The sequence below is a fragment of the Lactuca virosa genome, chromosome 8, assembly GCF_052849685.1.
Source record: "Lactuca virosa cultivar CGN04683 chromosome 8, Lactuca_virosa_CGN04683_v6, whole genome shotgun sequence".
Taxonomy (NCBI): domain Eukaryota; kingdom Viridiplantae; phylum Streptophyta; class Magnoliopsida; order Asterales; family Asteraceae; genus Lactuca; species Lactuca virosa.
Window position 1 is genome coordinate 48,353,013 of NC_136433.1, and position 25,806 is coordinate 48,378,818.

The window sequence follows — 25,806 nt, forward strand, 5'->3', positions numbered from 1 at the left end:
AAAGTGAAAGGAGAAGGATACAAGTTGTATCAGAAGGAAGAAGAAAAGAAGGAGAACAAGCTAGTCGTAGGCTCAGGGTATGATTGCAATTATTTTCATGGAAATAATCATTTCACAAAAGAATTCATGTTGAGGAAACAACATGAGAAAAAGGAGAAAGAAAAGGATGAGGTGTACTACGTTTAAAAAATAGAAAATCTTCGCAAGAAGAAGCTGACAGAGAAAGCTTTGATTGTGGGTGAAGAAGATAGTGACGATGGACAAGTTGAAGTTTGGTCTACTGACTCCAAAGATGATAAAGTTCACATGCCAACATGTGGAGCATGTTACGTTGCAAAAGAAGCTAAGGATGAAAGCGTTGGAAAGTGTTTTGTTGTAAGTAGTGTGAGTTCAGAAAGCCAATATTATGTCACTGATGAGGGAGCCAATTATGAGGTGTCTTTTTCAATAAAGACAGTTTAGGAGCATTTCATAGAAAGCGAAAAGATAATCAACAAGGTACATTCTATCCTTCAATCATTAGATATTCATGTTTCTCGATATAATTATGAATAAACCGAACTAAGAGATATAAATTCTGATTTTAGTGAAAGCTTAAAAAGGAGTCATATTAGAGCTTCTAATCTTAATGATGATCTTACCATGACTTCTTTTAAGAATGAGGAAAGGAGATTGTGGATATAGCACTTGGAAGTTGAATTGTCTAGGTCTAGAGATGATGTTATTACGTAGCGAAAGGATAATAGAGTAGTCATGAAACAGTGAAATATATTCTGTCAGATAACACATCGTTTGTATAACAATTTAACACACCTCTATCTTAATTATGAAATCGCAAACGACATGCATAAAAAGATGCTTCCCTTATTAGAATTTAAGGAGGAAGAAATAGATGTCGAATGCTATAAGTGTGAATATATTGTGTCATCTGATGAGTCATTGAGTGATTCATACAAAGTTGGACTTGAAAAAATAAAAGAATTTTTGAAATCAAAAGAAAATAAATTGACTATGAAAGATGTGTTAACAGAAAACAAACAATAAATCAAAATGAAATCAATTGAGAAATATAATTCATTGTGCATGTGTCACACCCCCAAACCGAAACGGCGGAAACGTTCGGGGGTGGATGATGTCATGTGTAGTATCATAACAATTGCATCATAGTAATCAAAGTAAACACAACCATTACAATAGATAAGTAAAATATTTACATCTGTTTGATACATATTTGTATACATCCAAAAGTAGCAAAATATAAAGACGTAACTCAATACGCTCCGTCTTCTCAAAAGTTGCGGGAGTACCTGTCTACTGATTTCCTGAGAATACAAGCGGTTTTGAAAAGAGCAGATCAGCATTAAGTTGGTGAGTTCATAAGCGTTTTGATTTTGAAAACAGATTCTCAATTCTTTGACAAGTGTGTTATGTTTCTCCAGAAAAACCTTACATTTTCTGATATAATGAATGTTAAGATAAGTATGATATTACCAGTTCCTTCTATAATCTCTTATCTCATACTAGCTACGTGTAAACCAATATCTAACAGACAGTTAATTGTATGGATCTGCCCTAAGCCCACAACCAAACAAGGAACAGGAAATGGGGCGGAAACCACACATTCCGCAGTCTGTCGGATATTCTTCATACATAACACCGATGTATAAACTAAGGGATTATAAAATTAACAATGAATATTCGATGGTTGAATGATAATCCGATTGTTTGTAAAGTACGGATGTTTGCCCTGGAAAATCCTATATTTTCCCTTGAGTGTGAGTTGTTGCCTTAATTGTTACAAAACTGGAAAGTACAAGTATTTTCCATACTTATGTTATTAAAGCATTGTTCATCAAAAGTATATTACTACGTAAATATATCGTTGTTATCTACTTGCAAGTTTTATGACCATACTAACTGATACGACGTGAATCGGACGCCAATATCCTTTACGACTTTGTCACCCGTAGACCTGCCGGTCCTACTGTAGCTAACAACAAGGTGCGGGATTGTCAGTCCCATATAGATCTATACACAAACGCATGCTCTCCCTCGAGGAGACTCTGGTTCATAAGGGTAGCCTTCCACTAGTACATATGTAAGTACCCAAAGATGTTTCTATCAAACTAGATTAACGACTTTACAAGTAATAATACGAAAACCTTTTTTTATAAATAACGACTTTACAAGTAATAATACGAAAACCCTTTTTTTATAAACTCTGTTTCATAAGGGTTGGCTTGTATTCCCCCTGAAAACGTTAAAATAGTAAAAGCATAGGGGTATGAACTCACTGTTAGTTGCGTGAAAGTGTCGGACAACAAAACTGGGAATGAAGACCCTCGGGTTGATGTACGCACACTTAGCAGGATCCTAATAATAATTAAATACATATATGCATTTTATTAGTGAAACCATTAATTATAGTGCTGGAAAAACACTTGCTTTTGGTTTAGGAATATTACCGGGACTCGATTGAATCGAAAAAAGTGGGTTTTCAGCCAAGTTCACGACTTGGGAAGGTTTGCGGTCGTGAAGGGTTTCCAGCCGTGAACTGTTCTCGACCGTGAACAGTTTACTGCCTTTGTAGAGTTTACGGTCTTTGAAGGTTTAAAGGGTTCATGGCCTGTTCTTGGTGAAATATGAAGATTTGAAGGGTTCTCAGCCGTGAACTCAAGAACAGCAATGCTTGATTTGATGAAAAACGGATGTTTTGATGCTTCAAAACGAGTTCCCACTACTAGAAAAACAACATTTTATGACGCGCAATGCGTGTTGTAAAACGCTCAGACGACGCGCGTCGTCTATTTAGGACATGCATTTATGACATGCATTTACGACGCGCAGTTATGAAACACAATGTGTATCAAGGAAGGCCCTCTCATTAAGGAAGACGACACTCATTTGCATGTCGTAACCTTACGACGCGCGTATTTATGACACGCAATGCGTATCAAGGAAGCCCCTGTCAGAAATGAAGATGAGACGCATTTGCGTGTCATAAACTTCAGTAACCATTTACGATATGCATTTACGACACGTCTTTACGATACTCATTTACGCATAATACAAAAATATGTAAACAAATATATACCAAAAAATCAATTTCATCCAATAACATCATGTCAAAAAATTGTAATACATTGATATTAAGGGGATCTAATTGTACATTGTTATTAAGAGGTTTTCCTAACTATATAACCTAATACTACACTGCTATTAAGGGACACCTTCTGCAATGTAATGCTATACAAACTAAAAAGATATACACAAAGATGATAAACATCAAATTCACAACTAAGTAGAGTTGCATCTTGCCTTTCATAATTCTTTAAGACTAATGAACCACTGCTCCGATAATTCTTAGGACCTGATCAAATAAAAGTCAAAAAATTAATATGCTAATATAGTTATTAGAAGAATCAAACATGGAATGTTCATTGCAGATAATACTTCAGGCTAATAGACATTCCTTGATCCTATGAACTAGAGAGTATAGCATCACAATTCCATCTAACACCACCCATGAGAACTCGTAAAGCTACTCAACCAACATATCATGTCATGTAATGTATTTTTTGTCAGTATATTTTCACAAAGAAAAAAAAGTGAAATAAATAAAAATAGTAAGTACCAATAATGATGTATTATTTCCAGTGAGATGGAGCTTGTAGACTATCCCGTATTGAAATATGAAGAACCTCAAGCACAAAATAGTTTCAAGTACACGCTCTCTGATTGTCTGGATATGTTCTTGTTCACATCACATCCCAATCATCAAAATCTTATAAGATAGATTCATGAATTTGGAAAAATAAATTAAAATAACTGGAAGCATACTTGTGTCATTCGAAGTCCCAGAGTCGGACAATTGTGTCACCTGAACCACTAGCTAACTGTTGTCCATCAGGAAGTAGAAATACAATTTCCAAGGGGTAGAATCGTCCAAGTTGCTTCTTAAGTTTCTTTTGTTCCCATGCCTCCCATGAATTCCCAGACTTTTCAAGAAACAACCGTTTAAATTCTTGAATTGCATCAGACTTACTCAATTCTTCCAACTTATTTCCTCCAATTTTTTCATTGCTAACTCGACCCCACTTCTGGAACACATAGCAGCCTGACCCTTTATCTTCTTCATATATCTGGAGGATATAATAACTTCACGTAGAAAACACGTATAAGAACACGAGTGAAAAGGATGATTTATACATAAATAATACATGTTTTTTGATAAGAATCACCTGTTGATGCCAGTTGATAAGTCAGACAAGCTCAAAGTTGTGTTATAAATGCTTTTTCCATGCTCCAGAATCTTGCAAACCAGATGCTTCATGGACTGCACTTCGTTCTTTGACTTTTTTCAGTCACCATGCTTTTTGACTCTTCAGTGGCTTCAATTTTATACAGATCAAAATGAAGTTTCTTCTGTTTAGAAAAGCAGTCAACCAGTTTCTTTAGTGGCAACACAGATTCAAGAATAAACTGACAAAACTACCCTTTTTCTTCTCATAACCTTTTGATGACAAAAAACTACATATGAAGGGTATAATTGTAATTTTAATGACAAAGCTATGTGCTGTGAAACAAAGTACTACATTGCTTTCTTTATCTCAGCATTCAGATTATTCGGTACTCCACTTACCACCAAGCATCTTGTGAATTGTGCACAATTTGACACTCCATTTCATAAATAAAAGAAGGTGTTATGTCTTATCTGTGTAAGATAAACTTACTTGATCGGTGTTGTAGACGATGTACTCATTATACATCAACTCGTATGTCTTAACATTTGATGATACCGACTTTCCACATGGCACAACAACATCATCCTTCCACTTAAAGTGTTCGGACTCATTAGGGATCTTCTTCCCAAGTCCTTTAGTCGGGTCCTTCCCTTTTGGTGGTTTTTCCATATACTACAAATATAAAAAGGACAAATAAATAAGTTAATTACTAAAACACAACATTTATTTCACATATAAGTATAACTTACCTTGGCCTTCTTAAGCTCATACATCTCTCCCAAAGCAACTTCACTTAATAGCATTAAGCCCACCGGATTTTTCTTGTCAGTAAAACAATATTGAGCACTTTTGCTCACCAAAGGTGGAACACCCATGCTTAATTTGACCTTTCAGATCTGAAACAAAAAAAAACTTGGAACTTATCAAACAAAAAAGATATAAATCACACAAAGACTTATTCAATTCTTCCAACATAGTTTGTCAAACAAGAACCTATTAAGAACAATAGATTTCATTAACATCCATGAAAAAGACATTAATGACCTTCTTATCTTGCATGATAGATGAAACTTAAAAGAAAAGGTTTGAAGCCATTATACCATGCCAAAGGAGCATCTTGTTCTTGAATTTATTTTTATATGCAACAAACTTATCAAACTCTCCTTGTATTTCAACTGTGAAAACTTCTTCCAGTTCAAGTGCCCAATCCTACAATTTACAAAGTACAAACAAGGCCAGCCTTTCAGCATAATGTCAAAAGACCAAAAAGCCCAAGAAACTGCAAGTCAAAAAAAGCCACACTGTATGTGTAGGGGCATGTGTAGTTTGGAGATACTTCTCAACTAGCTGATAATCTTCACTAGCATCTGGTTCTGTGCCGTCTCTTTTGTGAAATCATTAATTACACATCCAGACTGTTGGATACAAATAAATAGTCATAATGTATTTATTTTATTAGGTACCATCTGGTTCTGTGCTGTCTCTTTTGTGAAATGGTAAACATGGATCAACCGGTCTGTGGGCCCCAGATCTTTCTCTTATTCTGGAATCTGACACAAGTAACAACAAACATTTATATTCTTGTTTACATATATAACAAACCATATTCCATTATACAAATCAACTTACTTCCTCTGCACACAATGTCCGGTATTGATCATTTATATTCTCAATTATCTCTGTTATTGGAAAGATCTGAAAGGATAAATATAAGAAAACTTCAAAAACACAATTCCCACATTCACATTCACATTTCCCCTCCCTCCCCCAAGGCATTAGAATACTTCAAGCAATCTCTAATAATGTACAACACAATGGTGGAATGGGATATAAATAATAGTAAAAGAAAACATAGTGACAGTGGGATAAACTGCAATAAATACCTTGTAAATCTTATGATAGAATACTTCAAGCAGTCTCAGTTCAGCATTTGGATGTGACAGTTCCACCTGTTTGTTTCAATTTCCAAAATCAAAATGCAAATTAAAAGAACGTAATTTAATTGCACTAGAATATGTATGTCAATTACACAAGGACAAGGAAGGGTTTTCCTTTTCTGAAAAAGTTGCTACTTTCCCTCACTGACTGACTCCTTCATACATGTTGGTGAAAGATATACTTTATGTAAAATTACTATTTTGGAGTAAATCCTTATCCAAATTAAATACCAAGGCATAAGGTGATGTAATGGTAACCAAGGCATGGAGATTATAGAATTTAGGAATATACCTTACTGAAGTACCCGGCCAACAAGGGACTATGTGGACGTTGTAATGATGCCAATAGCGTACGTCAATAAGATAGCAAATTAATACCATAGTGAGATCCATACAGCATTAGAACAAAAACTTACCATCATATGACTTAAATTTAAACACTTCTACTCCGATAATTGAATTAATATTCCCACTGTGAAAGGGAGTATGGATTAAGAAAGGAAAAAATTACCTCCCAGACAAAAGGGTCGACATCGCAAGAAGAACCAATCCCTTGGAATTACCATCATGTTGATGGGATTCACAATGTTCTAGCACCAACAAACCTTGCCCATATGATTCATCTACACATACTCATACATAAAAATGTGGATAGTAAACTGATAAAAAGGGGTATTGACGGGATTATTCAAAACGCACAACAAAGGGGGAAACTGACCTGATTCAAACATACAGATTCAAAAATAAATGAGTGTCGATCGATTACCCTTTGGTTACCCTAGTCGATCGATTCAAGCTTTCACGAAAAACCTTAGGTCGCGACCGATAGAGACAAGAAGGATTGGGCGAAGGTAGGATTGGATCCGATTTCAAAGAGTAACAGTAGATTTCACTGAAAACCCTTTCCTGGTTCGCTTGACCTTTGGTTACCTCAATCGATCAATTCAAGATTTCAATAAAAACCCTAGGTAGCGACCGATAGAGACAACAGGGAAAGGAAGGAGCGTCGATAGTTAGGGCAAGAGGGAAGAAGTAGGCGGCAGGGAAAGAAGAAAAAGATGGCGGGGTGTTTAATTTTTTAGGATTTCATTTTCCCCCTGATATTAAAGGATGAAACGTGCGTTCCATTAAAATTTATAAAGCGACATCATTAGACGACACACATTTTGTTATAGGTGCCCTCCGTGTTTATTATTTTTTTTGTTTAGACACTAATTTAAGGACATGCAATAATGCGTGACCTAAATCCCTAAATTTTTTGAAGAGACGACACCTTTTTAATGTCACTCTCTTTTGCGTAACATAAATCAATGAGTGTCGTGGTTTGCGCGTCGTAAAAGGGTCTTTTTCTTGTAGTGTCCAAGGCGGATAAAGTGATAGATGAAGAGAAATCTTGTGTTTTCGGGTGATGATTTTTAGAGAGAGAAAGGGTGTTCGCGGACAGAATAGTATAAATGAGGGTAGGTGTCACGTATATATAGGTTGGGTGTATGGTCAGTGGTGGGGTCCACCAACCGTAAATGGGTTTACGGCCGTGATCGGGTTCACGGCCGTGAACACCACTCAGGCCGGAATCTCCTAATTTTCGAAGGAAACTTGGGTTTTCGCGTGATTTTGGTTCCGAGTCTTAAAAAAACGATCTTCTAAACGATAAGAATTTAATGGAACAAATAAAAATTCGAAATTTATTTAACAGAAAATGGCTAACTTTAACGAAAAAAGGTTCGGGTTGTCACATCATCCCCCCGATAGAGGGAATTTCGTCCCGAAATTCAAACATAGAATACAATCATGGACTCGGAAAAAGATGCGGGTACTTCTGTTTCATCTGATCTTCTCGCTCCCAAGTGAATTCAGGTACCCGCCTGGCATTCCAGCGGACCTTCACTATTGGTATGCGACTTTGTTTCGTTCGTTTGACTTCCCGATCCATGATTTCGATTGGTTCTTCCACAAAATTTAGATTCTCGTTGATCTCGATATCATCAAGAGGGATCACAAGGGTTTCGTCAGATAGGCACTTTTTAAGGTTCGACACGTGGAAGACAGGATAAATATTGCTAAGTTCTTGGGGTAAACGAAGTTTGTATGCCACGGGACCGATCCTAGCGAGGATCTCGAATGGTCCTATGTATCTCGGATTCAGCTTTCCATGCTTTCCAAAGCGTATCATGCCTTTCCAGGGTGAGACATTCAATACAACACGGTCACCAACCTGGAACTCCAAAGGTTTTTGTCTCTTATCGGCGTAGCTCTTTTGTCAATCTCTTGAAGCTTTTAGTCATTCTCGGATTCGTACGATCTTTTCTGTGGTTTCTCGGATGATTTCTGGGCCAGTGAGAGAGCTATCTGGAACTTGACCTCTAGCCAACTGTGTGTCACCCACCTCATCCCAGCACAGAGGGGATCTGCACTTACGACCATAGAGGGCTTCAAACAGCGCAGCCTTGATGCTAGTGTGATAGTTGTTGTTGTAAGAGAACTCAACTAATGACAAATGGGTATCCCATGACTTACCAAAGTCAATAATGCACGTTCTCAGCATGTCTTCTAGGGTTTGAATGGTTCACTCACTCTGTCCGTCTGTCTGTGGATGGTAAGATGTGCTCATATCCAGCTTGGTTCCAAGAGCCTTCTACAGTGATTGCCAAAATCTCGAGGTGAATCTGTATCCCGATCGGAGATAATGGACACGGGCACACCATGCAGATGGACTATCTCTTGGATGTAGATTCGCGTTAGTATCTCCATCTTGAACGTTTCTTTGATTGGCAGGAAGTGGGCGGATTTTGTAAATCTGTCGACGATTACCCAAATAGTGTCATGGCCACTCGAAGTCTTGGGTAATTTGGTGATGAAATCCATTGTGATCCGTTCCCACTTCCACTCAGGTATTTCTGGATTCTGAAGTAGACATGAGGGCTTTTGCTATTCCACCTTCACCTTGGCGCAAGTCAGACACTTGCCCACGAAGGTAGCGATCTCTGCTTTCATTTTTGGCCACCAATAGAGCTTTTTGAGATCTAGAAACATCTTATCCGAACCTGGGTGAACAGAGTATCAAGTCCGATGAGTTGCGTTCATGACAACCTCCCTGTAACCACCGAACTTTGGGGTCCAGATCCGGGTCATGAAATAATAAACTCCGTCTCCATTGATCTCTAAGTTCTTTTCCATTCCCCTCAAGGCTTCATCCGACACATTCTCTTGTTTTAAGGCTTCCAGCTGAGCCTCTCTGATTTGTGCGGACAGATGGGAATGGATGGTCATTGTCAGTGCCTTCACTCTACGACCTGAATACTATTTCCGGTAGAGGGCATATGCTACCACATTGGCCTTGACGAGATGATAGCATATTTCACACTCATAATCACTGAGTAGCTCTACCCACCACCGTTGTCTCATGTTCAAGTCTTTCTGATCGAAATTGTGATGTAGACTCTTATGGTCGGTGAAGACAGTGCACTTGGTTCCGTAGAGATAATGTCTCCAAATCTTTAACGCGGAGACCACTGCTCCCAAATCTAGGTCGTTAGTTGTATATTTGACTTCGTGTGCTTTCAGCTGTCTCGAGGCATAAGCAATGAATTTTCCTTTCTGCATGAGCACACAGCCTAGCCCCTGATTGGATGCATCGCAGTAGACAACGAAGTCCTCCGTCCCTTCTGGAAGAGACAAGATAGATGTGCTGCACAGGGCTTGCTTCAATGTTTGGAACGCAGTGTCTTGAATTTCTCTCCAACTAAAGGTTACATCTTTCTGATTCAGGGTGGTTAGAGGCTTAGCAATCCTGGAGAAATTCTGGATAAACCTGCGATAGTAACCAGCGAGACCCAAGAATTGACGGATTTCTGTGGGCGTCTGCGGTGCTGACCAATTCTCAATCGCCTTGATTTTGGAAGGGTCCACGTGTATGCCTTCTTCGCTGACCACGTGACCGACGAAATTTACTTTTCTGGTCCAGAATTCGCACTTTGAAAACTTTGCATATAGTTTCCCCGCCCTTAGAGTTTCTAGCACTAGCCTCAAGTGCTGTCTGTGATCTTCCTCACTCCGACAATATAAAAGTATATCATCAATGAACACTATTACGAACTTGTCTAGGAAGGGGCGGCACACCCGATTCATCAGATCCATGAATACCGTCGGTGCGTTGGTCAGACCAAAGGGCATCACTACAAACTCGTAGTGACCATACCGAGTCCGAAATGTTGTCTTAGGAATATCGCCCTCATGGACTCACACTTGCTGGTACCCTGATCTTAGATCTATTTTTGAGAAGTAACTAGCTCCTTGAAGTTGATCGAAGAGGTCGTCGATTCGGGGAAGAGGGTAACGATTTTTGATGGTAAGCTTGTTCGGTTCGCGATAATCTATGCACATCCGAAAGGACCCATCTTTCTTTTTCACAAACAAGACCGGGGATCCCCAGGTTGAGGAACTTGGTCTGATGAATCCCTTGCTGAGTAGTTCATTGAGCTGGCTGGATAATTCTTGCATTTCTGCCGGTGCTAGACGGTATGGGGATTCAGCTACGGGGGTAGCTCTGGGGATTAAGTCGATTCGAAACTCGACTTCGCGTTCGGGAGGGATTCCAGGAAGATCTTCGGGGAAGACTTCAGGAAAGTTGCAAACTTCGGGGATGCTCTCGAGGTCTTTAACTTCCTGTTTCTCATTAACAACATGGGCTAGGAATGCATGGCACTCCTTTCGCAGATATTTCTGGGCTTTGATGCATGAAATGATACGAAGGTTTGAGCTGAGTTTATCACCATAGATAATAAGGGTTTCACCAGAGGGCAGATTGAGGCAAATGGCTTTTTCATAACAAAGGATTTCAGCACGATTGGGGCTCAACCAATCCATGCCAATGATGACATCGAAGCTTTTTATGGAAACTGGCATAAGGTCGATTGGAAAAGAATGGTCGTTTAAGGTAAGGGTACAGCCTATGAATACGTCGTTAGAGCTCTCTTTCTTTCTGTTAGCCATCTCAACGGTAAATGTTTCGGTTAAGAGTTGAGATTTATGCTTGAGTAGATGTTTAAATGCATGACTAACAAGACTCCTCTCTGCACCACTATCGGAAAGAATACATGCATAAAAGTTCTCGAGTAGGAACGTACCCGTAACAACAGTGGGATCAGACACTAGTTCCTCCTGGCCCATGGCTAGCACTCTCCCTGTGTTGCCAGCTGTTGCTTTTGGGAAATTTCTCTTGGAAAGTCAAAGGGAGATATATTTTTGAAGCTTTGAATGATGTGAACATTTCGCATGAGGATGTTGAAATGATTGAAAATCAAAATGCGAAACGTGTTTCAAAGAATGATGATGTGTTTAAAGATCTGAAAAGAAAATCAAAAATAAATAATCGAGAAATTTATTCAGTAAATAAAAGGAATGAAAAGAAAAAGACAATGAATGCTAGATATAAAGAGAATTTAAAAGAAAGACAAAAAAATTGGAGACAAAAAGAGTCATTGACAAATTCTATTAAAAATCAAAAAGATGTTTGTTCTTCGTCTCATGTGAAAAATTGAAAGTCTGTTAATTCATCAAGGTCTTTTAATCGAAAATATTATTCACATTCTGATTCAAATTATTTTCTGACAAATGAGAAATCAAACAAATTTGTTGATAAGTCAAAATCTTTTCAAAGAAAGACAAAACAAAACAAGTTTTATTCAAAAGAAAGTGGTTTCAAATCAATATGTTATTTTGAAAGAAATTGAAGCAAAACAAAAGAAAAAGGAAAAGGATATTTTAAAAAGCATGATTCCAAAAGCAAAAGAATTTATTCAACGAAAAATTCCATTGATAGAAATTAATTTGTGTGATAAAAAGATTCTAGATTTTAAAAAGGAGAAAACATTGAATAATGTTACTATTAAGAAATCTTTTTGGATTGATAAGACCAAATTTTTTCCTATTGTTAATTCCAAATCCAAAATCTCACAAGGGCCCAAGCTAGTTTGGGTTCCTACATTGGTGTGATTTTACAGGTAATGCATGACGATCAATATGATTCAGAATGGTTTATTGATAACGGTTGCTTTCGTCACATGACTGGTAGGAAATCACAATTAAGGGAATTAGGAGTCTGAAGGATGTAGGAAGAGTGAAGTTTGGAAACAATGCAACTGGAAAAATCAAAGGATATGGCATGATTTCTAAGGGCGGATTCACAATCCGGAAGGTAGCATATGTTGAAGTTTTACAATATAGTTTGATAAATGATTCTCAACTTTTTGTAGGTACTTGTTTAAAAGTTTTATTTGATGAGGAAGGTTCAGAAATCATTCATAAGGAAAATGAGAAAGTTGTTCTGAAATCTAAAAGGAAAGGTGAGATGTATCCACTCAACATGAAGCCTATTGAAGGAAGACCTTATACATGTTAGCTTGAGAAAGCATATTCGGAAGATAGTTGGTTATGGCACAGACGACTCTCGCATCTTAACTTTAAAGATATCAACTAGTTTGTTTTTTGGTTACCTTGTGCGAGGTCTCCCTCTACTCAAATTTGTGAAAGATCATTTGTGTGTCGCTTGAGAATTGGGAAAGCAAAGCAGAAAAAGTCACTCTTCAATAAATAATACCACGATCATTGAACCACTTGAATTATTAAAAATTCATCTTTATGGTCCATCTTCAATTGAAAGCATCGATGGTAATAAGTACATACTTGTTATTTTTTATAATTTTTCTCGATTCACTTGGGTATTCTTTATTAAACAAAAGTCAGAGACAAAGCAAAAGCAAGTAGAATTTCTGAATAAAATTGAGTTGCAGTTGCGAAAGCCTATTCGGAAGATTAGATGTGACAATGGAACCGAATTCAAAAATCAAGAGTTTGAAGATTTCTTGATGAATAAAGGAATTAGTCATAATTTTCATCTCCTTGCACTCCACAGAAAAATGATGTAGTTGAAAGGTGAAACCGTTCTCTTTGTGAAGCTGCGAGGACAATGTTATCATTCGAAAATCTTCCATTGTATTTCTAGGCTGAATCGATCGAATCCATATACTTTACTCAAATCGGTCTTACATTAATAAGCGATTTCTAACTACTCGATATGAAATTTTGAATAATCGCAAGCCTAACGTTAAAATTTTTCATGTTTTTGGCTCTATATGCTTTCTTTACAACTTAAAGGAACATCTTAACAAGTTTGATGCCAAATCAGATGAAGCAATATTCTTAGGCTATTCTCTTACATCAAAAGCATACAAAGTTCTGAACAAGAAATGAGAGAGGATTAAGGAAAGCTATTATGTTACTTTTGATGGTAAGTTCGTGAAATCATTCCAGAAAAATGATGTTGAATGTGGAGAAATCTTTCCCTTGTCGTGTACAAAGACAATTCCTCTCATATCATTTGGCATTGTACTTTCAAATTTTACCAATTATAACATTTTCTATTAAAAAATTCTTATTAGAACATTCTACTTTAAAATTTGTACTTTCAAAGACGGGTGTCACCTATTTTTTGAAATATGGAGAAATTTGGGATTGATCCTAATAATGCAATGCAGGTGTTGTTGACATGTGAGAAAGTGGGTGTTGGAATGGGTAAGGCCATAAATGATGCACAAAAACAGGCTGTCGGAAATTACATTCACAGCTTGGCTAGTGAGAAATTATCTTCTTTACCTTAAGCTAATCTTGTGGTATTTCCTGCATTTAGACCTTTTTTTAGTTAAAATGCAAGAAATAGCAGCCTACTTTAATTGATATGACTTGAAAAAAAAAACATAATTTACTCTTTTTACTACAGAAGTCATTTTATGTCCCCAAGTGTAGGTAATAACAATGTACTTTGCTATTTCTTGCATTTAAGCTTCCTTTGCCACAAATAAGTTGAAGTTTTTATTTCACACATTTAGGCCTTTTGGGTTAAAATGCAAGAAATAGTAGCATACTTTAATTTATGTGACTTGAAAAAGAACATAAAATGCAAGAAATAGCAGCATACTCTTTTTTGGTTAAAATGCAAAAAATAACAACATACTTTATAGAGTTATATTATTGACTAATGTATCATATACTAAGTTCTTTTGGATGTTTTGCTAGAACTGATTAGAAATAATACTTTAATTAAATTGTATGGTGTTAATATTAAGTGTGGATTGTTGGGCAATAGTTCGAGTCAGTCAAACTAGTATCTAAGCCTTCTTTTTGTACCGTAATGATGGAACATGGATGGGATGCTACCAAGTTCTTGTGGTTCTACTACTATTTGTTGATGACTTTTATCTCATTCACATTTTATGTATTATATTTATATACCATTGGAACACTTATTTTTATGAAATTAAATTTTATGCAACGAATTGTATTTTATGTATATATTTGTTTCCATATTTCTGTATTTTGCATAAATGCACGTCGTAAATGCGTATCGTAAATGTGTATCATAAATGTGTGTCGTAAATGCGTATTACAAATGGTTGTTGAAGTTTATGACATGCAAATGCGTGTCATCTTCATTTATGACAGGAGCTTCAATGATAAACATTGTGTGTCATTTGTACCCTTTTATGATAAGCAATACGTGTCGTAAACGTGTATTGTAAATGTGTGTCGTAAGCTTATGACACGCAAATGTGTGTCGTCTTCCTTTATCGCAGGGGCTTCTATGACACACATTTGTGTGTCATATGTAACCCTTTTATAACAAGCATTACGTGTCATGAAAGACAGTTTGTTCTACTTGTGATATATATATATATATATATATATATATATATATATATATATATATATATATATATATATATATATATATATATATATATATATATATACTAGCCGTTTTACCCGCGCCAAGCGACGGGTGCAAATTATTTTTTTAGAAATTAGTTTCTAATGACGATTAGTTCTTTTACGCACATAGCTTACTATATCTAAACAATTATCAATAAGAGTAATGCTAGAAGAAACGAAAACAATAATAATTAAAAATGAAAACTTGGGAGTCTTTACAAATGTACATAAACACATGATTGATTGTGTATTATTAATCGTGCAACACTTATTTATACACTACATTTGATGTATAGACCTCACTGTCGTTGAATTGTTCGTTAGAGATGACTAATACTTTTGTATCGACAATTAGGTTCTTTCTACGAAAAATGATTAGTTTTAATTCAACGATTAGTTTGATTTTGGAAATATGTCATATTATAAATAAGATACAATGTATTATTGGCAAGTATCATTAAACATTAGTACCAATTCAACGGGGGCGAATAGTTGCTTGAAAAATAATTTGTTTCGACGATTAGTTTCTTTTCGACGTACAATATTATCGACATATAGTTTCTTTTAGAAACTTTACTGAGTATTGATCATGGGTTGATGTTTATAGTAGAACCATTCAATTGGATAATTTAGTTTGTGTTGTATGGTTAAGATATTAGGAGTTTTGGATGTTTGTATTAAATTCGAATTTGCGATATCGGATAGTTTTGATACTAAATTGAGAATAAAATAGCCCAAAAAATAAGTTAACTTCTTATTTAGTTATTTAGTTATTTATATAACAATAAATCATATATTAATTCAATAATAGTTGTTTCTATTTAAATTAAATTAAAAGGCATGCCTAGTTAAAAAGTTTATATTAATTTATAATCTTTTTAGATAATTAATTATTATAAAACTTTATGTCATATAAGATGTATTATTTTGAAAAGTTGTGTCTACTGATAAATTTTGACCAAAACAACGGTAGCAATTAAAAATAAATCAATTTTGGAACATTTTTTATTTTAAGATGTATATTGTTATAGAAATCAACTATTACCTGGTTTCTTAGCATCCTTAACTCTATTACTGCTTAAATGAATAATGTAAACCATATAAAAAGAATGAACCATCCTATTATAATCTTATTTTCTCAGTTCAAACAATAAAAAAAATCATGCATGCTTTTTAATATAGGGTTGCAAGATCCAAAATGAAATGTGGAAACCCACGGCAACAAAACTTGTAATCAACGGGATCTACCTCAATTTACTCCAAAAATTCTAAAAAACAATTACAATGCCTTAGAGAGGAGGGAGTCGTTCCCTCCCAACCCACTGAACCCACCGCCACATCACTTTTTCTCTTTTATTTTTCATCATCTTTCCCAACCCACAACACACGAAAATCCTATCTTTTTGAACCCACTCAACTCATTCAATTAAAAAAAATACAAAACAATCAAAGGTAAAATCTTAATTAGCAATAGAGTTACCGACAGTACCACTCTCGCTTCAACGTGTTGGTTAAATGGTTTCACTAACCCATTTTATCATCTCTCTCTACTTTCTCTCTCTCATTTTCTCTTGTACCATGTGTTTTAAAACTTGTACCTTAGTTGTTTTGTATTTTTTTTAATTGGGTGGGTTGAGAAAGATAGGATTTCCATGTGTTGTGGGTTGGAAAAGATGAAGAAAAATAAAAGAGAAAAAATGATGTGGCAGTGGGTTCGGTGGGTTGGGAGGGAACGACTCCCTCCTCCCTTAAAGGTAAAAAAGTACAGTTGAACCTTTTACATTATATACCTAATATGGTGAGGGTGTCAAGGGATATAAGGTTCCCATTTGCCAAAAAAAGTTATATACAAATCAATAAAAAAAAATTAACCAAGAATTATCCCTTTAAAAATTTAGGAAAAAAGCAATCAATAGTGATTATACCGGAATTATCATTTTTTAAAGAGATTCAAATTACAACTGAATTTATCATAAATAAAGTTAAGTCAACATTCGACTTTTGGTCACCAAATACTATGAGCAAGATACCTTTGATTATGATTCATCTCCACCATGACACCAAGATTAACAATGAAGACACCGAATCACCACTAACTAAAAACTGAAAAAATAAATAAATAAATAAAATAAAAAAATCAATACACAAAAAGGGCTTAAAGAAAGATTGAATTTCTTGATTTCAATGAGACTATTTTGAACCTGTAGCAAATAAAAGCAATAAATGTTTACCATATCTTCATTTAAACAGTTAATTTCAGTCACGTCTAAAACATTAAAGATGAGTTTGTAATGTCAATTTATAAACTGACACTTCACAATAACAAAATCAACCATGCATCTAACCAAAACCTAGCTTCCAATAAATAAACACAGAATGAATATGCACCTTAATTGATGCTACCTGTAGCTGTAGGGGTCATTCTTTAAGAATTCCTAGGTACTATGTGAAGTTTATTTTTTTTCATGTTTTGTTTGTCAGTTATATATCATGAACAAATCAGTCCATCAAAGATTGGAAACCCAAATCCAGATATTGAAATTGAAAAGGAAACATAATGTAACAATCTTACCAATAGTTCGTTCATTTGATCCATCTTCAAATCAAAGCAAACATTGTAGTCAGTAGTTCGTTCTTTTGATCAAAAAACAAAAAACAAAGATTTAAAAACTGATTGATAGTATCACAGTTCTCGTAGGTTTGGTGCTTTCTGTGATGGCATTTCAGAGTATCTTGATTTTTTTGGACTCTTGACATTTTCGCCCCTTCATGTGTGTTGGCTGCTTCTCGGTTATTGGTTGTCTTGTTTTCATTGGTCTGATTTGGTGGTCTTGATTCTGTTTTCCTAGTTTTGTGATCTGGTGAATTTTTGGTGATGTTGACGTTTTTGCCCCTGACCTGTTTTTTCAGAAGATCTGCGGATTAACCACCTTTACCTCCAATACCGCATAAAATATTAAGCTTATAACCAATTAACCATGATCAAAATCCCAAATAATCAAACATTTATCTAACAGGAAGCATACATAAAAATTAACTCGGAAAAAATATATGAAAAATACATGAGCATACCTAACCAAAATCAACGTGGTTTCATGATATGTTGCAAACCTATGAAAACAAAAATCATTAATGAAAGAGATAAAGATGAAATTGAGGATGAAGAAAACAATTTTGTTTCCAAATGTCATTGAAATATCAAGCAATGAAAAAGAAAAACAAAAAGTTGTAAAGATGTAAAAGGTAATTGTTTGTTACCTGTTTCAAAACAAAAACTATTTTTCCTGATCGTGTTCATCCAGATCCAAACACTTCTTTTAAAACCCTAGAGATAAAGCGGTAGATGGGTAAAGAAGAACCATTGGCATTTGGTGGCGTCGATCTCCAGGGTGGGTGGTTGGCATTTGGTGGCGTCGATCTCCATTGGAGTTTTCATTGATATACACCAAGAAATGAAGAAATTAGGGTTTCCATTGATAATAACCTCTTATTCGACAAGTTACATAAGTAACAAATCTTATTTAAGGTATGTTACTTCAGTACAGTAAAAACATACCTTATTTAAGGTATGGTTTGGTAAAGTATGGTATTGCATTAGAGGTTTGTACATTAAGCCATTTTAATTGTACCTCTTAATTTTCAAGAAATACTCAATATGCTTAATTTTAATTGTACCTCTTATATATATATATATATATATATATATATATATATATATATATATATATATATATATATATATATATATATATATATATATATATATATATATATATAGAGAGAGAGAGAGAGAGAGAGAGAATAGAAATGATCATTTTCTAATACCGAAAATTACATCAAATTTCCCTAAGTTTCAAATTTACACATACAATTATTGAAATTTTCCTTCACTAATAACACAATAACTTAAATATACATGTTGTTTACAAAATTATACAATACACCCTACATAATAGCAAATTTACCGACATGGTCTATCTGTTTCATAGAAATTACAAAAATAAACCACATATAACAGACCATTATAGAAATTGTGTTGAAAATATATGATTACTACACCAGCTGTAACGCGTGCCGATCACGCTAGTTATTAACAAAGAAGGAGGGGAAAGATAGGAGTACAATTTCATTTGGCATCTATCAAAGAATAGAAATGAGGAAATAAACTTCTCAAAATTCATTGAATCGATCAACTGATTACATATATGGAAGAAGAAGTATTAACAACTAACTACCATAACTAACTTTGACACATAATTAAACTTTAAACCTTCTACTAACACTATTTACATTTCTAACCCTCTAATATTCCCCCTTAAGTTGGAGCTGGAGAGTAAATGTTCTTTAGACCTAACATGCTAGTAAAAGGTAACATCTTCGAACTTGGTAACAATTTTGTAAACATATCTGCTAATTGCATAGCTGATCGAATCGAAAGTAACTTGATGGATTTGTTTTCAACTTTTTCATGCACAAAATGACAATCGACTTCTATGTACTTTGTTCGTTCATGAAATGTTGGGTTAGTTTCTATTTGAATTGTTGTTTCATTATCACAAAAAAGCAATGTAGAATCAATGGTATGTATTCCAAAATCCTTTAATAATTGTTGAAGTCAAACAAGCACAGAAGTGGTCGTTGCCATTGCTCTATACTCGGCTTCTGCAGAAGACCAGGAAACAATTGGCTCTTTATTGGTTTTTCCATGAAATAAGAGAATTTCCAAGAAAAATTCAAAAACCAGTAATAGACTTTCTTTTTTCTTTACATGTGGCCCAATTTGAATCACAACAACCTTTCAACTGTAAAGAAGATTCCTTTGAGAAGAATAAACCTTGTCCAAGTGATCCTTTTAAGTATTTAATGAGATGACAAGTTGCTTCAAAATGAGGAACACATGGATTTGACATGTATTGTGACAAACTTTGAACAACAAAAGATACGTTTGGACGTGTGATATTCAATTATAATAATCTGCCAATGAGACGTCTATATTGAGAAGGATCAGAATACACTTCACCAACATCTTTTTGAAGATGAATCTTGGGATCCATGGGAGTAGTTTTGGGCTTTAAAGCTAATAAACCAGCATCTTCAATGAGTTTAAGAGTATAATTTCGCTGAGATACAAAAATACCCTTCTTGGATTTTGCAATTTCTAATTCCAAAAAATATCCCAACGAACCCAAATCTTTCAATTTAAATTAGTTACTCAATTGTTGCTTCAAAAATTGTATTCCTTGTGTATTTGGAGCAGTGATGATTATATCATCAACATACACAAGTAATGCTACATAATTGTCTCCAGTACCCTTATAAAACAATGAATAATCAGATTTGGATTGAGTGAAACCCAAAATCATCATGAATTGAGAAAATTTGTTCAACCATTGTCTTGAAGCTTGTTTAAGTCTATAAATGGACTTATTTAACTTGCACACCATTTTTGAACCTTTGTGTTCCCCCTGAATTTGAAATCCTGGAGGGATATCCATAAAAACCTCTTCTTGCAATTCTCCATGTAAGAATGAATTATTTACGTCCACTTGAACCATTTCCCATTGACGAATTGCTGAAATGGCTAAAAGCATTTTAACTGTAACAAGCTTAGCTACTAGAGAATATGTTTAAATGAAATCAACCCATTCTTTCTGATTGAAACCTTTGGATACTAATCTAGCCTTGTGTCTTTCTATAGTGCCATTACTTCCATATTTGATCTTGTATACCCATCTACATCCAATTGCATTCTTATTTGGAGGTAAGGGCATTATGGTCCAAGTGTTATTTGCTTTCATAGCTGCCAATTCGGAATCCATAGCATCACACTATTCCTTGTGTTGAGATGATTCTTTATAAATTTTTGGTTTAAAATTGGTTGAGATGTTCATGGAGAAAACTCGATGTGAAGATGAAACAGAATCATAAGACAAGTAATTATCCAATGAATAAGGCGTATTGGAATTAGTGGTTCTAATCGAGTTGCAATGGTAATCTCTCAAATATGATGGAGGATTACGAGTTCTAATAGCCCTTGAAGGTAATGATTGTGAATGAACAGGATTTGGGGACAAAAAGGATGCATGGGTATTTGTGGAAATGTCATTATCATTCATGGGAACTGGTAGGACAATAAGATCAAAAGGATCAAGATCAATCAAATTATCATTGTTATGGAAAGGAAAGATAGTTTCATGAAAAACAACATCCCTGGAGGTGAAAATCTACTTAGTTTCAAGATCAAACAACTTATATGCTTTCATATTGGGAGGATAACCTATAAACAAACAAGCTCTTGCTCTAGGATGAAACTTTGATCTTGATGCTGCTAGAGTATAAGCATATGCAAGACAACCAAAAGCTCTTAAGTGTTTGTATATAGGAACATTACCATATAAGTGTTGATAAGGTGTTTGATACGATAGAACTTTAGATAGAGTTCTATTTATCAAATAAGCACCTGTCAAGACACAATCTCCCTAAAAATGAATTGGAATCTCATATTGGAACAATAAGGATCTTGTTACATTAAGGAGATCTCGATGTTTTCTCTCAACTACAGAGTTTTGTTGAGGTTTAGCAACACAAGATTTTTGATGAATTATTCCCTTTTTGGCAAAAAAAAATATTTGAATTCCAACTCCTTTGCATTATTAGTTCTAAAAGATTTAATGCACTTGTTAAACTGATTTTGAATGTACATATAAAACTTGGGAATAATATCTTGGATGCCAGACTTGTGTTTTAACAAATAAATCCATGTATATCGGCTTTTGTCATCCACAACTGTAGCAAAGAATTTGTGTCCTGTATTAGTTGGTTGCTGATATGCACCCCAAATATCACAATGAACCAATGAAAATGTATCATCACACATATTGTTCAAACTTTCAAATGGAATTTGTTTATGTTTTGCCGAAGGACATATAGAACAACGATTATTACAATTGTTTTGAGAAACAGAAACAACTAAAATAATCTTAATTGGACAAAGAACATTGTTGGAAGGTTGTCCTATCTCTTATGCCACAATTCCATAGAAACCGAATTCACTCTATTATCAACAACAACATTCTCTTCCTTGTGATTGTTTAGAACATAATGATCTTGAATGTTGTTAGTTTTGACAACCATCCTCTTGTGACGGATATCCTAGATGTAAGCATGATGACATGTAAATGTAACCATAAACTTCTGGTTTTTAGTGAGGGCACTAACAGAGATGAGGTTAAGATCAAAATTAGGGACATAAAGGACATTTCTTAAAGTAAAGAGATAATCAATTTTAATGTCCCAAATTAGATGAACAGGTAATATAACCTTGTTTGGAAGAGTAACTGTATGACGATGAACTTTTCTTGTGTTGACAAACATATTAATATCATGACATAAATGTTGAGATGCTCCTGAATCAAAAATCCACATGCAAGATTGTAATCCATTTTTGTGACATCCCCAAATTTCACGGCCAGAAAAGACTGATTTGTTTATGCTTTGTTTTAAAATCAGAGTAATCTTTTAAAGAAAACTGTTGCGGAATTTGTTCCCAGAAAACATGATAAATACTTTATCCAAGCATCTCCGAAGAGATGTATTTTATTCGTTTTAAAACATTTGGGATGTCTTGGTCAATACAGACACATAAGCATAAACCGAACTTACATTCATCTACATTAATGATATACACCTCTTTAATCTCTCAGTGTAATGTGTCTTTGTATTGATACATGTGATACAAAAATATTGAGTGGGTCAGGTTTGGAAAACCTGGTGAGTACATAGGGATTTCAATCCCACAATGTTATAACATATATATAATTTAGAATTAACACAATATAAAATTCTCTCTCTCTCTCTCTCTCTCTATATATATATATATATATATATATATATATATATATATATATATATATATATATATATATATATATATATATATAACCAACTCTTACCCCACCCCGTCAATCCTCACAACGAGACTATCCATACCCTTGGACCTTAAATCTTAACTCTTACTCCCGGATCTAATCCATATTCTCGAGTCCATGATTGTGCCCATTCCATGCTCCCGGATAAGGGACAATTGGTCTATGTCTAAATCCATACTCCCGGACTAATGACAGATTCTATGTCCTGTCCATACTCCCGGACTAAGGACAACTGACTATGTCTTAATCCATACTCCCGGATTAATTACAACTGACTAAGTCTTAATCCATACTCCCGGATTAATGACAAATTCTATGTCCTGTCCATAATCCCGGACTAAGGACAACTGACTATGTCTTAATCCATACTCACGGATTAATGACAACTGACTAAATCTTAATCCATACTCCCGGATTAATGACAATTAACTAAGTCCAATCCATACTCTCGGACTAGGGACGAATAACTATGTCTAATCCATTCTTCCGGATCAATGACATATTTTAAAGTTCTATTCTCCGTATATATCTCACTCGTACTCATAAAGGGATACTACTCCATAACCATTATAACAAACCTTAGGTTTACTCTTTAACCTAAGTTATCATAAATAATCAGGTATGTTCTTTAACACTTAATTCAGACATCATCAAATAACTCACACAAAACATATATTTAATACATTCAACCAATACTTATATTAAAATCATGTTCATGAAAGGGACTATGCACTCACATGTTAAGACGATTTTCGGACAGCACTACGGCTCTTCAAGTAGAAGTTCTTCTATGAAACCGGGATATCTTCACACACCGGGTTTCTCGCGGGCAGAGCTTCGGCTTGAAACTCTTTTCTCCTCGGGATCTTCGGGGCTTCGGGACTTGCCTCAAGTGTCGGGATGATACCAGGGCTTCGGGAGTGGTTCAAAAGGGCTAGAGAGGGTATCGGGAGTGAGAGAGTGAAGGAATTAGCAACTATGGCCTGTTGCCCTTCGGTTTCTATTTATAGGGCCATTTTTCTGGATTCACGTCGTGAATCTTAAATATTCACATCGTGAGTTCAGTAGTCATCAGGTGCGTCATCGCAACTTGCGTCTGTCAGACTCCAGAAGACGTTATTACTGAGTTCACGTCGTGAACACTGTGTTGACGTCGTGAACTCTGACACAGTGTCGGGGTTCGTGCCCCAAATTTCAGAAATTCATATCTTTCGCATACGAGCTCCGTTTTCGACGTTCTTTATATGCACGCGTAGGTGAGATTATGCTCTACAACTCTCGTTTAGACTCTGTCGGCTAATTTTTATCTTATCTTTTATTATATTATTTTTAGTAGGCCGGGACAAGAAAACTCCGTTAGGAATTCATAACTCCTTCATCTGACGTCCGTTTTCGTCTGTCTTTTTACGGATGGACTACTATCGACGAGATGTTCGATTCTCGTTTAGATTGTTTCGGCTAGAAACCACTCGATCTCATATTGGAACTTTGGGTTGCACACCGCTAAGTCGAAACTTCGAAAAATCATAACTTCCTCATACGAAGTCAGATTTAGACGTTTTTTTTATGTACGCTCTCGGTTTAACGTATTCTACGACTTTCGTTTAGATCACTAAGGCTAAATATCGCTCTATCGTAAATTCACTATTTACGTCACACAATGTCGTACCGATTCTGTCGCGAAACTTCGACAGGTCATAACTTCTTCGTTATAACTCGGATTTCGGCATTCTTTATATTTTCGGAAACCTTGCCACGACCACTACAACTTAGTTATGATTATTCATTCTAAATAATATTTTATCAAAAAGTCACTTTTGATGCTTATCGTCTCTAAATCGACTAGCCCGGATTTACAGGCGTTACAATTATCTCCCCCTTAGGATGATTACGTCCCGGAATCATCAACAAAAATAGGGCTTGTATAATGATTCCATACGTTATATTTTCATCCTAGGTAATAATCGTAACTTCTATGTTTCTTCGAATGAGTATCTAACTCTTGGACTTCTTTACCGCAGGCGATGCTCAATCTTGCACCTGCCCTTCGTACTATGTTGGACTTTCAATCGTAACCTACGAGTTACAAAATAAATCCTTATTGAGGACTCCTTCTTCTTCATAGGATAAGTACTTTCCTTTATCTATTGTAACAGACCGATGGGTCATGCTCTAATGATCTCTCATCATATGATGCAACGCTTAGACTCAAGTCTCTTAGAGTCAAATTCCAGAATGGAATATACCTTACTTCATATTCTAATGTGATATGATCACATTTTAGCATGTAGCATTTCTAGCTACTAACATCTTTAACAACGAGCGCGATACAATTGATCGCTTTGATTTCAATCTTCCGGCTTAAGTCAGATGATCGTAGTCGGACTCAATTTGATATGACCACTAGGGTCAAAATATCAATCATCTTCTTAGTCATCGCCGAAACAATGGTAACGACATACTTGAATAAAAATGGAATCAATCACTAGCTTCTTGGTAACCTTGTGACTTTCCCTGATCCAAGCGTGAATCCTATGCTTCCAGTAGTATAGATATCTACTACTATTCACACCTACTCATACTCATCCCAAGTATTGTCTCACAGTCCCCAAGTCCTAAAATCACAAAACAATTTAACACATACGAATGTGTCCAATTAATCATAAAATTTTCCTAGACTCTACTAGGACTTCTTCCATACGTATCTTCAATCATCAATTCTACTTCAACTCGGTTGGTGATGGAAATTCCAAACGATGGGACAACTTCAAGAATTACACCAATCGTTCCATCTGATGGGTTTTGCGCATTCTAACACTCCTAAGTGTACATGCAACCCTATATACCTTGGATCTATGTTTTCTCTATTATACATGCAATTATGAACTTTCCAAGGTATTACCATATCTAGCATACAATACTTGATACTTG

The 25,806-nt window shown here is 35.3% G+C and overlaps 1 protein-coding gene and 1 long non-coding RNA gene across 2 annotated transcripts; both read right to left on the minus strand.

Annotated features, from left to right (window-relative positions):
* Positions 1-3,125: 3,125 nt before the first annotated feature.
* On the minus strand, positions 3,126-5,788 carry LOC145133721 (poly [ADP-ribose] polymerase 1-like). Its single transcript, XM_079068681.1, has 8 exons — positions 5,708-5,788; positions 5,345-5,453; positions 4,994-5,140; positions 4,734-4,916; positions 4,242-4,425; positions 3,841-4,158; positions 3,635-3,753; positions 3,126-3,370 (listed from the first exon to the last, which is right to left on the minus strand). The coding sequence occupies exons 3-5, from the start codon at positions 5,117-5,119 to the stop codon at positions 4,330-4,332; spliced, it is 405 nt and encodes a 134-aa protein (XP_078924807.1). The 5' UTR covers positions 5,120-5,140; positions 5,345-5,453; positions 5,708-5,788; the 3' UTR covers positions 3,126-3,370; positions 3,635-3,753; positions 3,841-4,158; positions 4,242-4,329.
* An 11,947-nt stretch (positions 5,789-17,735) lies between these two features.
* On the minus strand, positions 17,736-18,335 carry LOC145129772 (uncharacterized). The gene is made up of 3 exons (XR_013717657.1): positions 18,206-18,335; positions 18,020-18,058; positions 17,736-17,845 (listed from the first exon to the last, which is right to left on the minus strand). It is a non-coding gene; the product is annotated as an uncharacterized LOC145129772 (long non-coding RNA).
* Between the last annotated feature and the right edge of the window lie 7,471 nt (positions 18,336-25,806).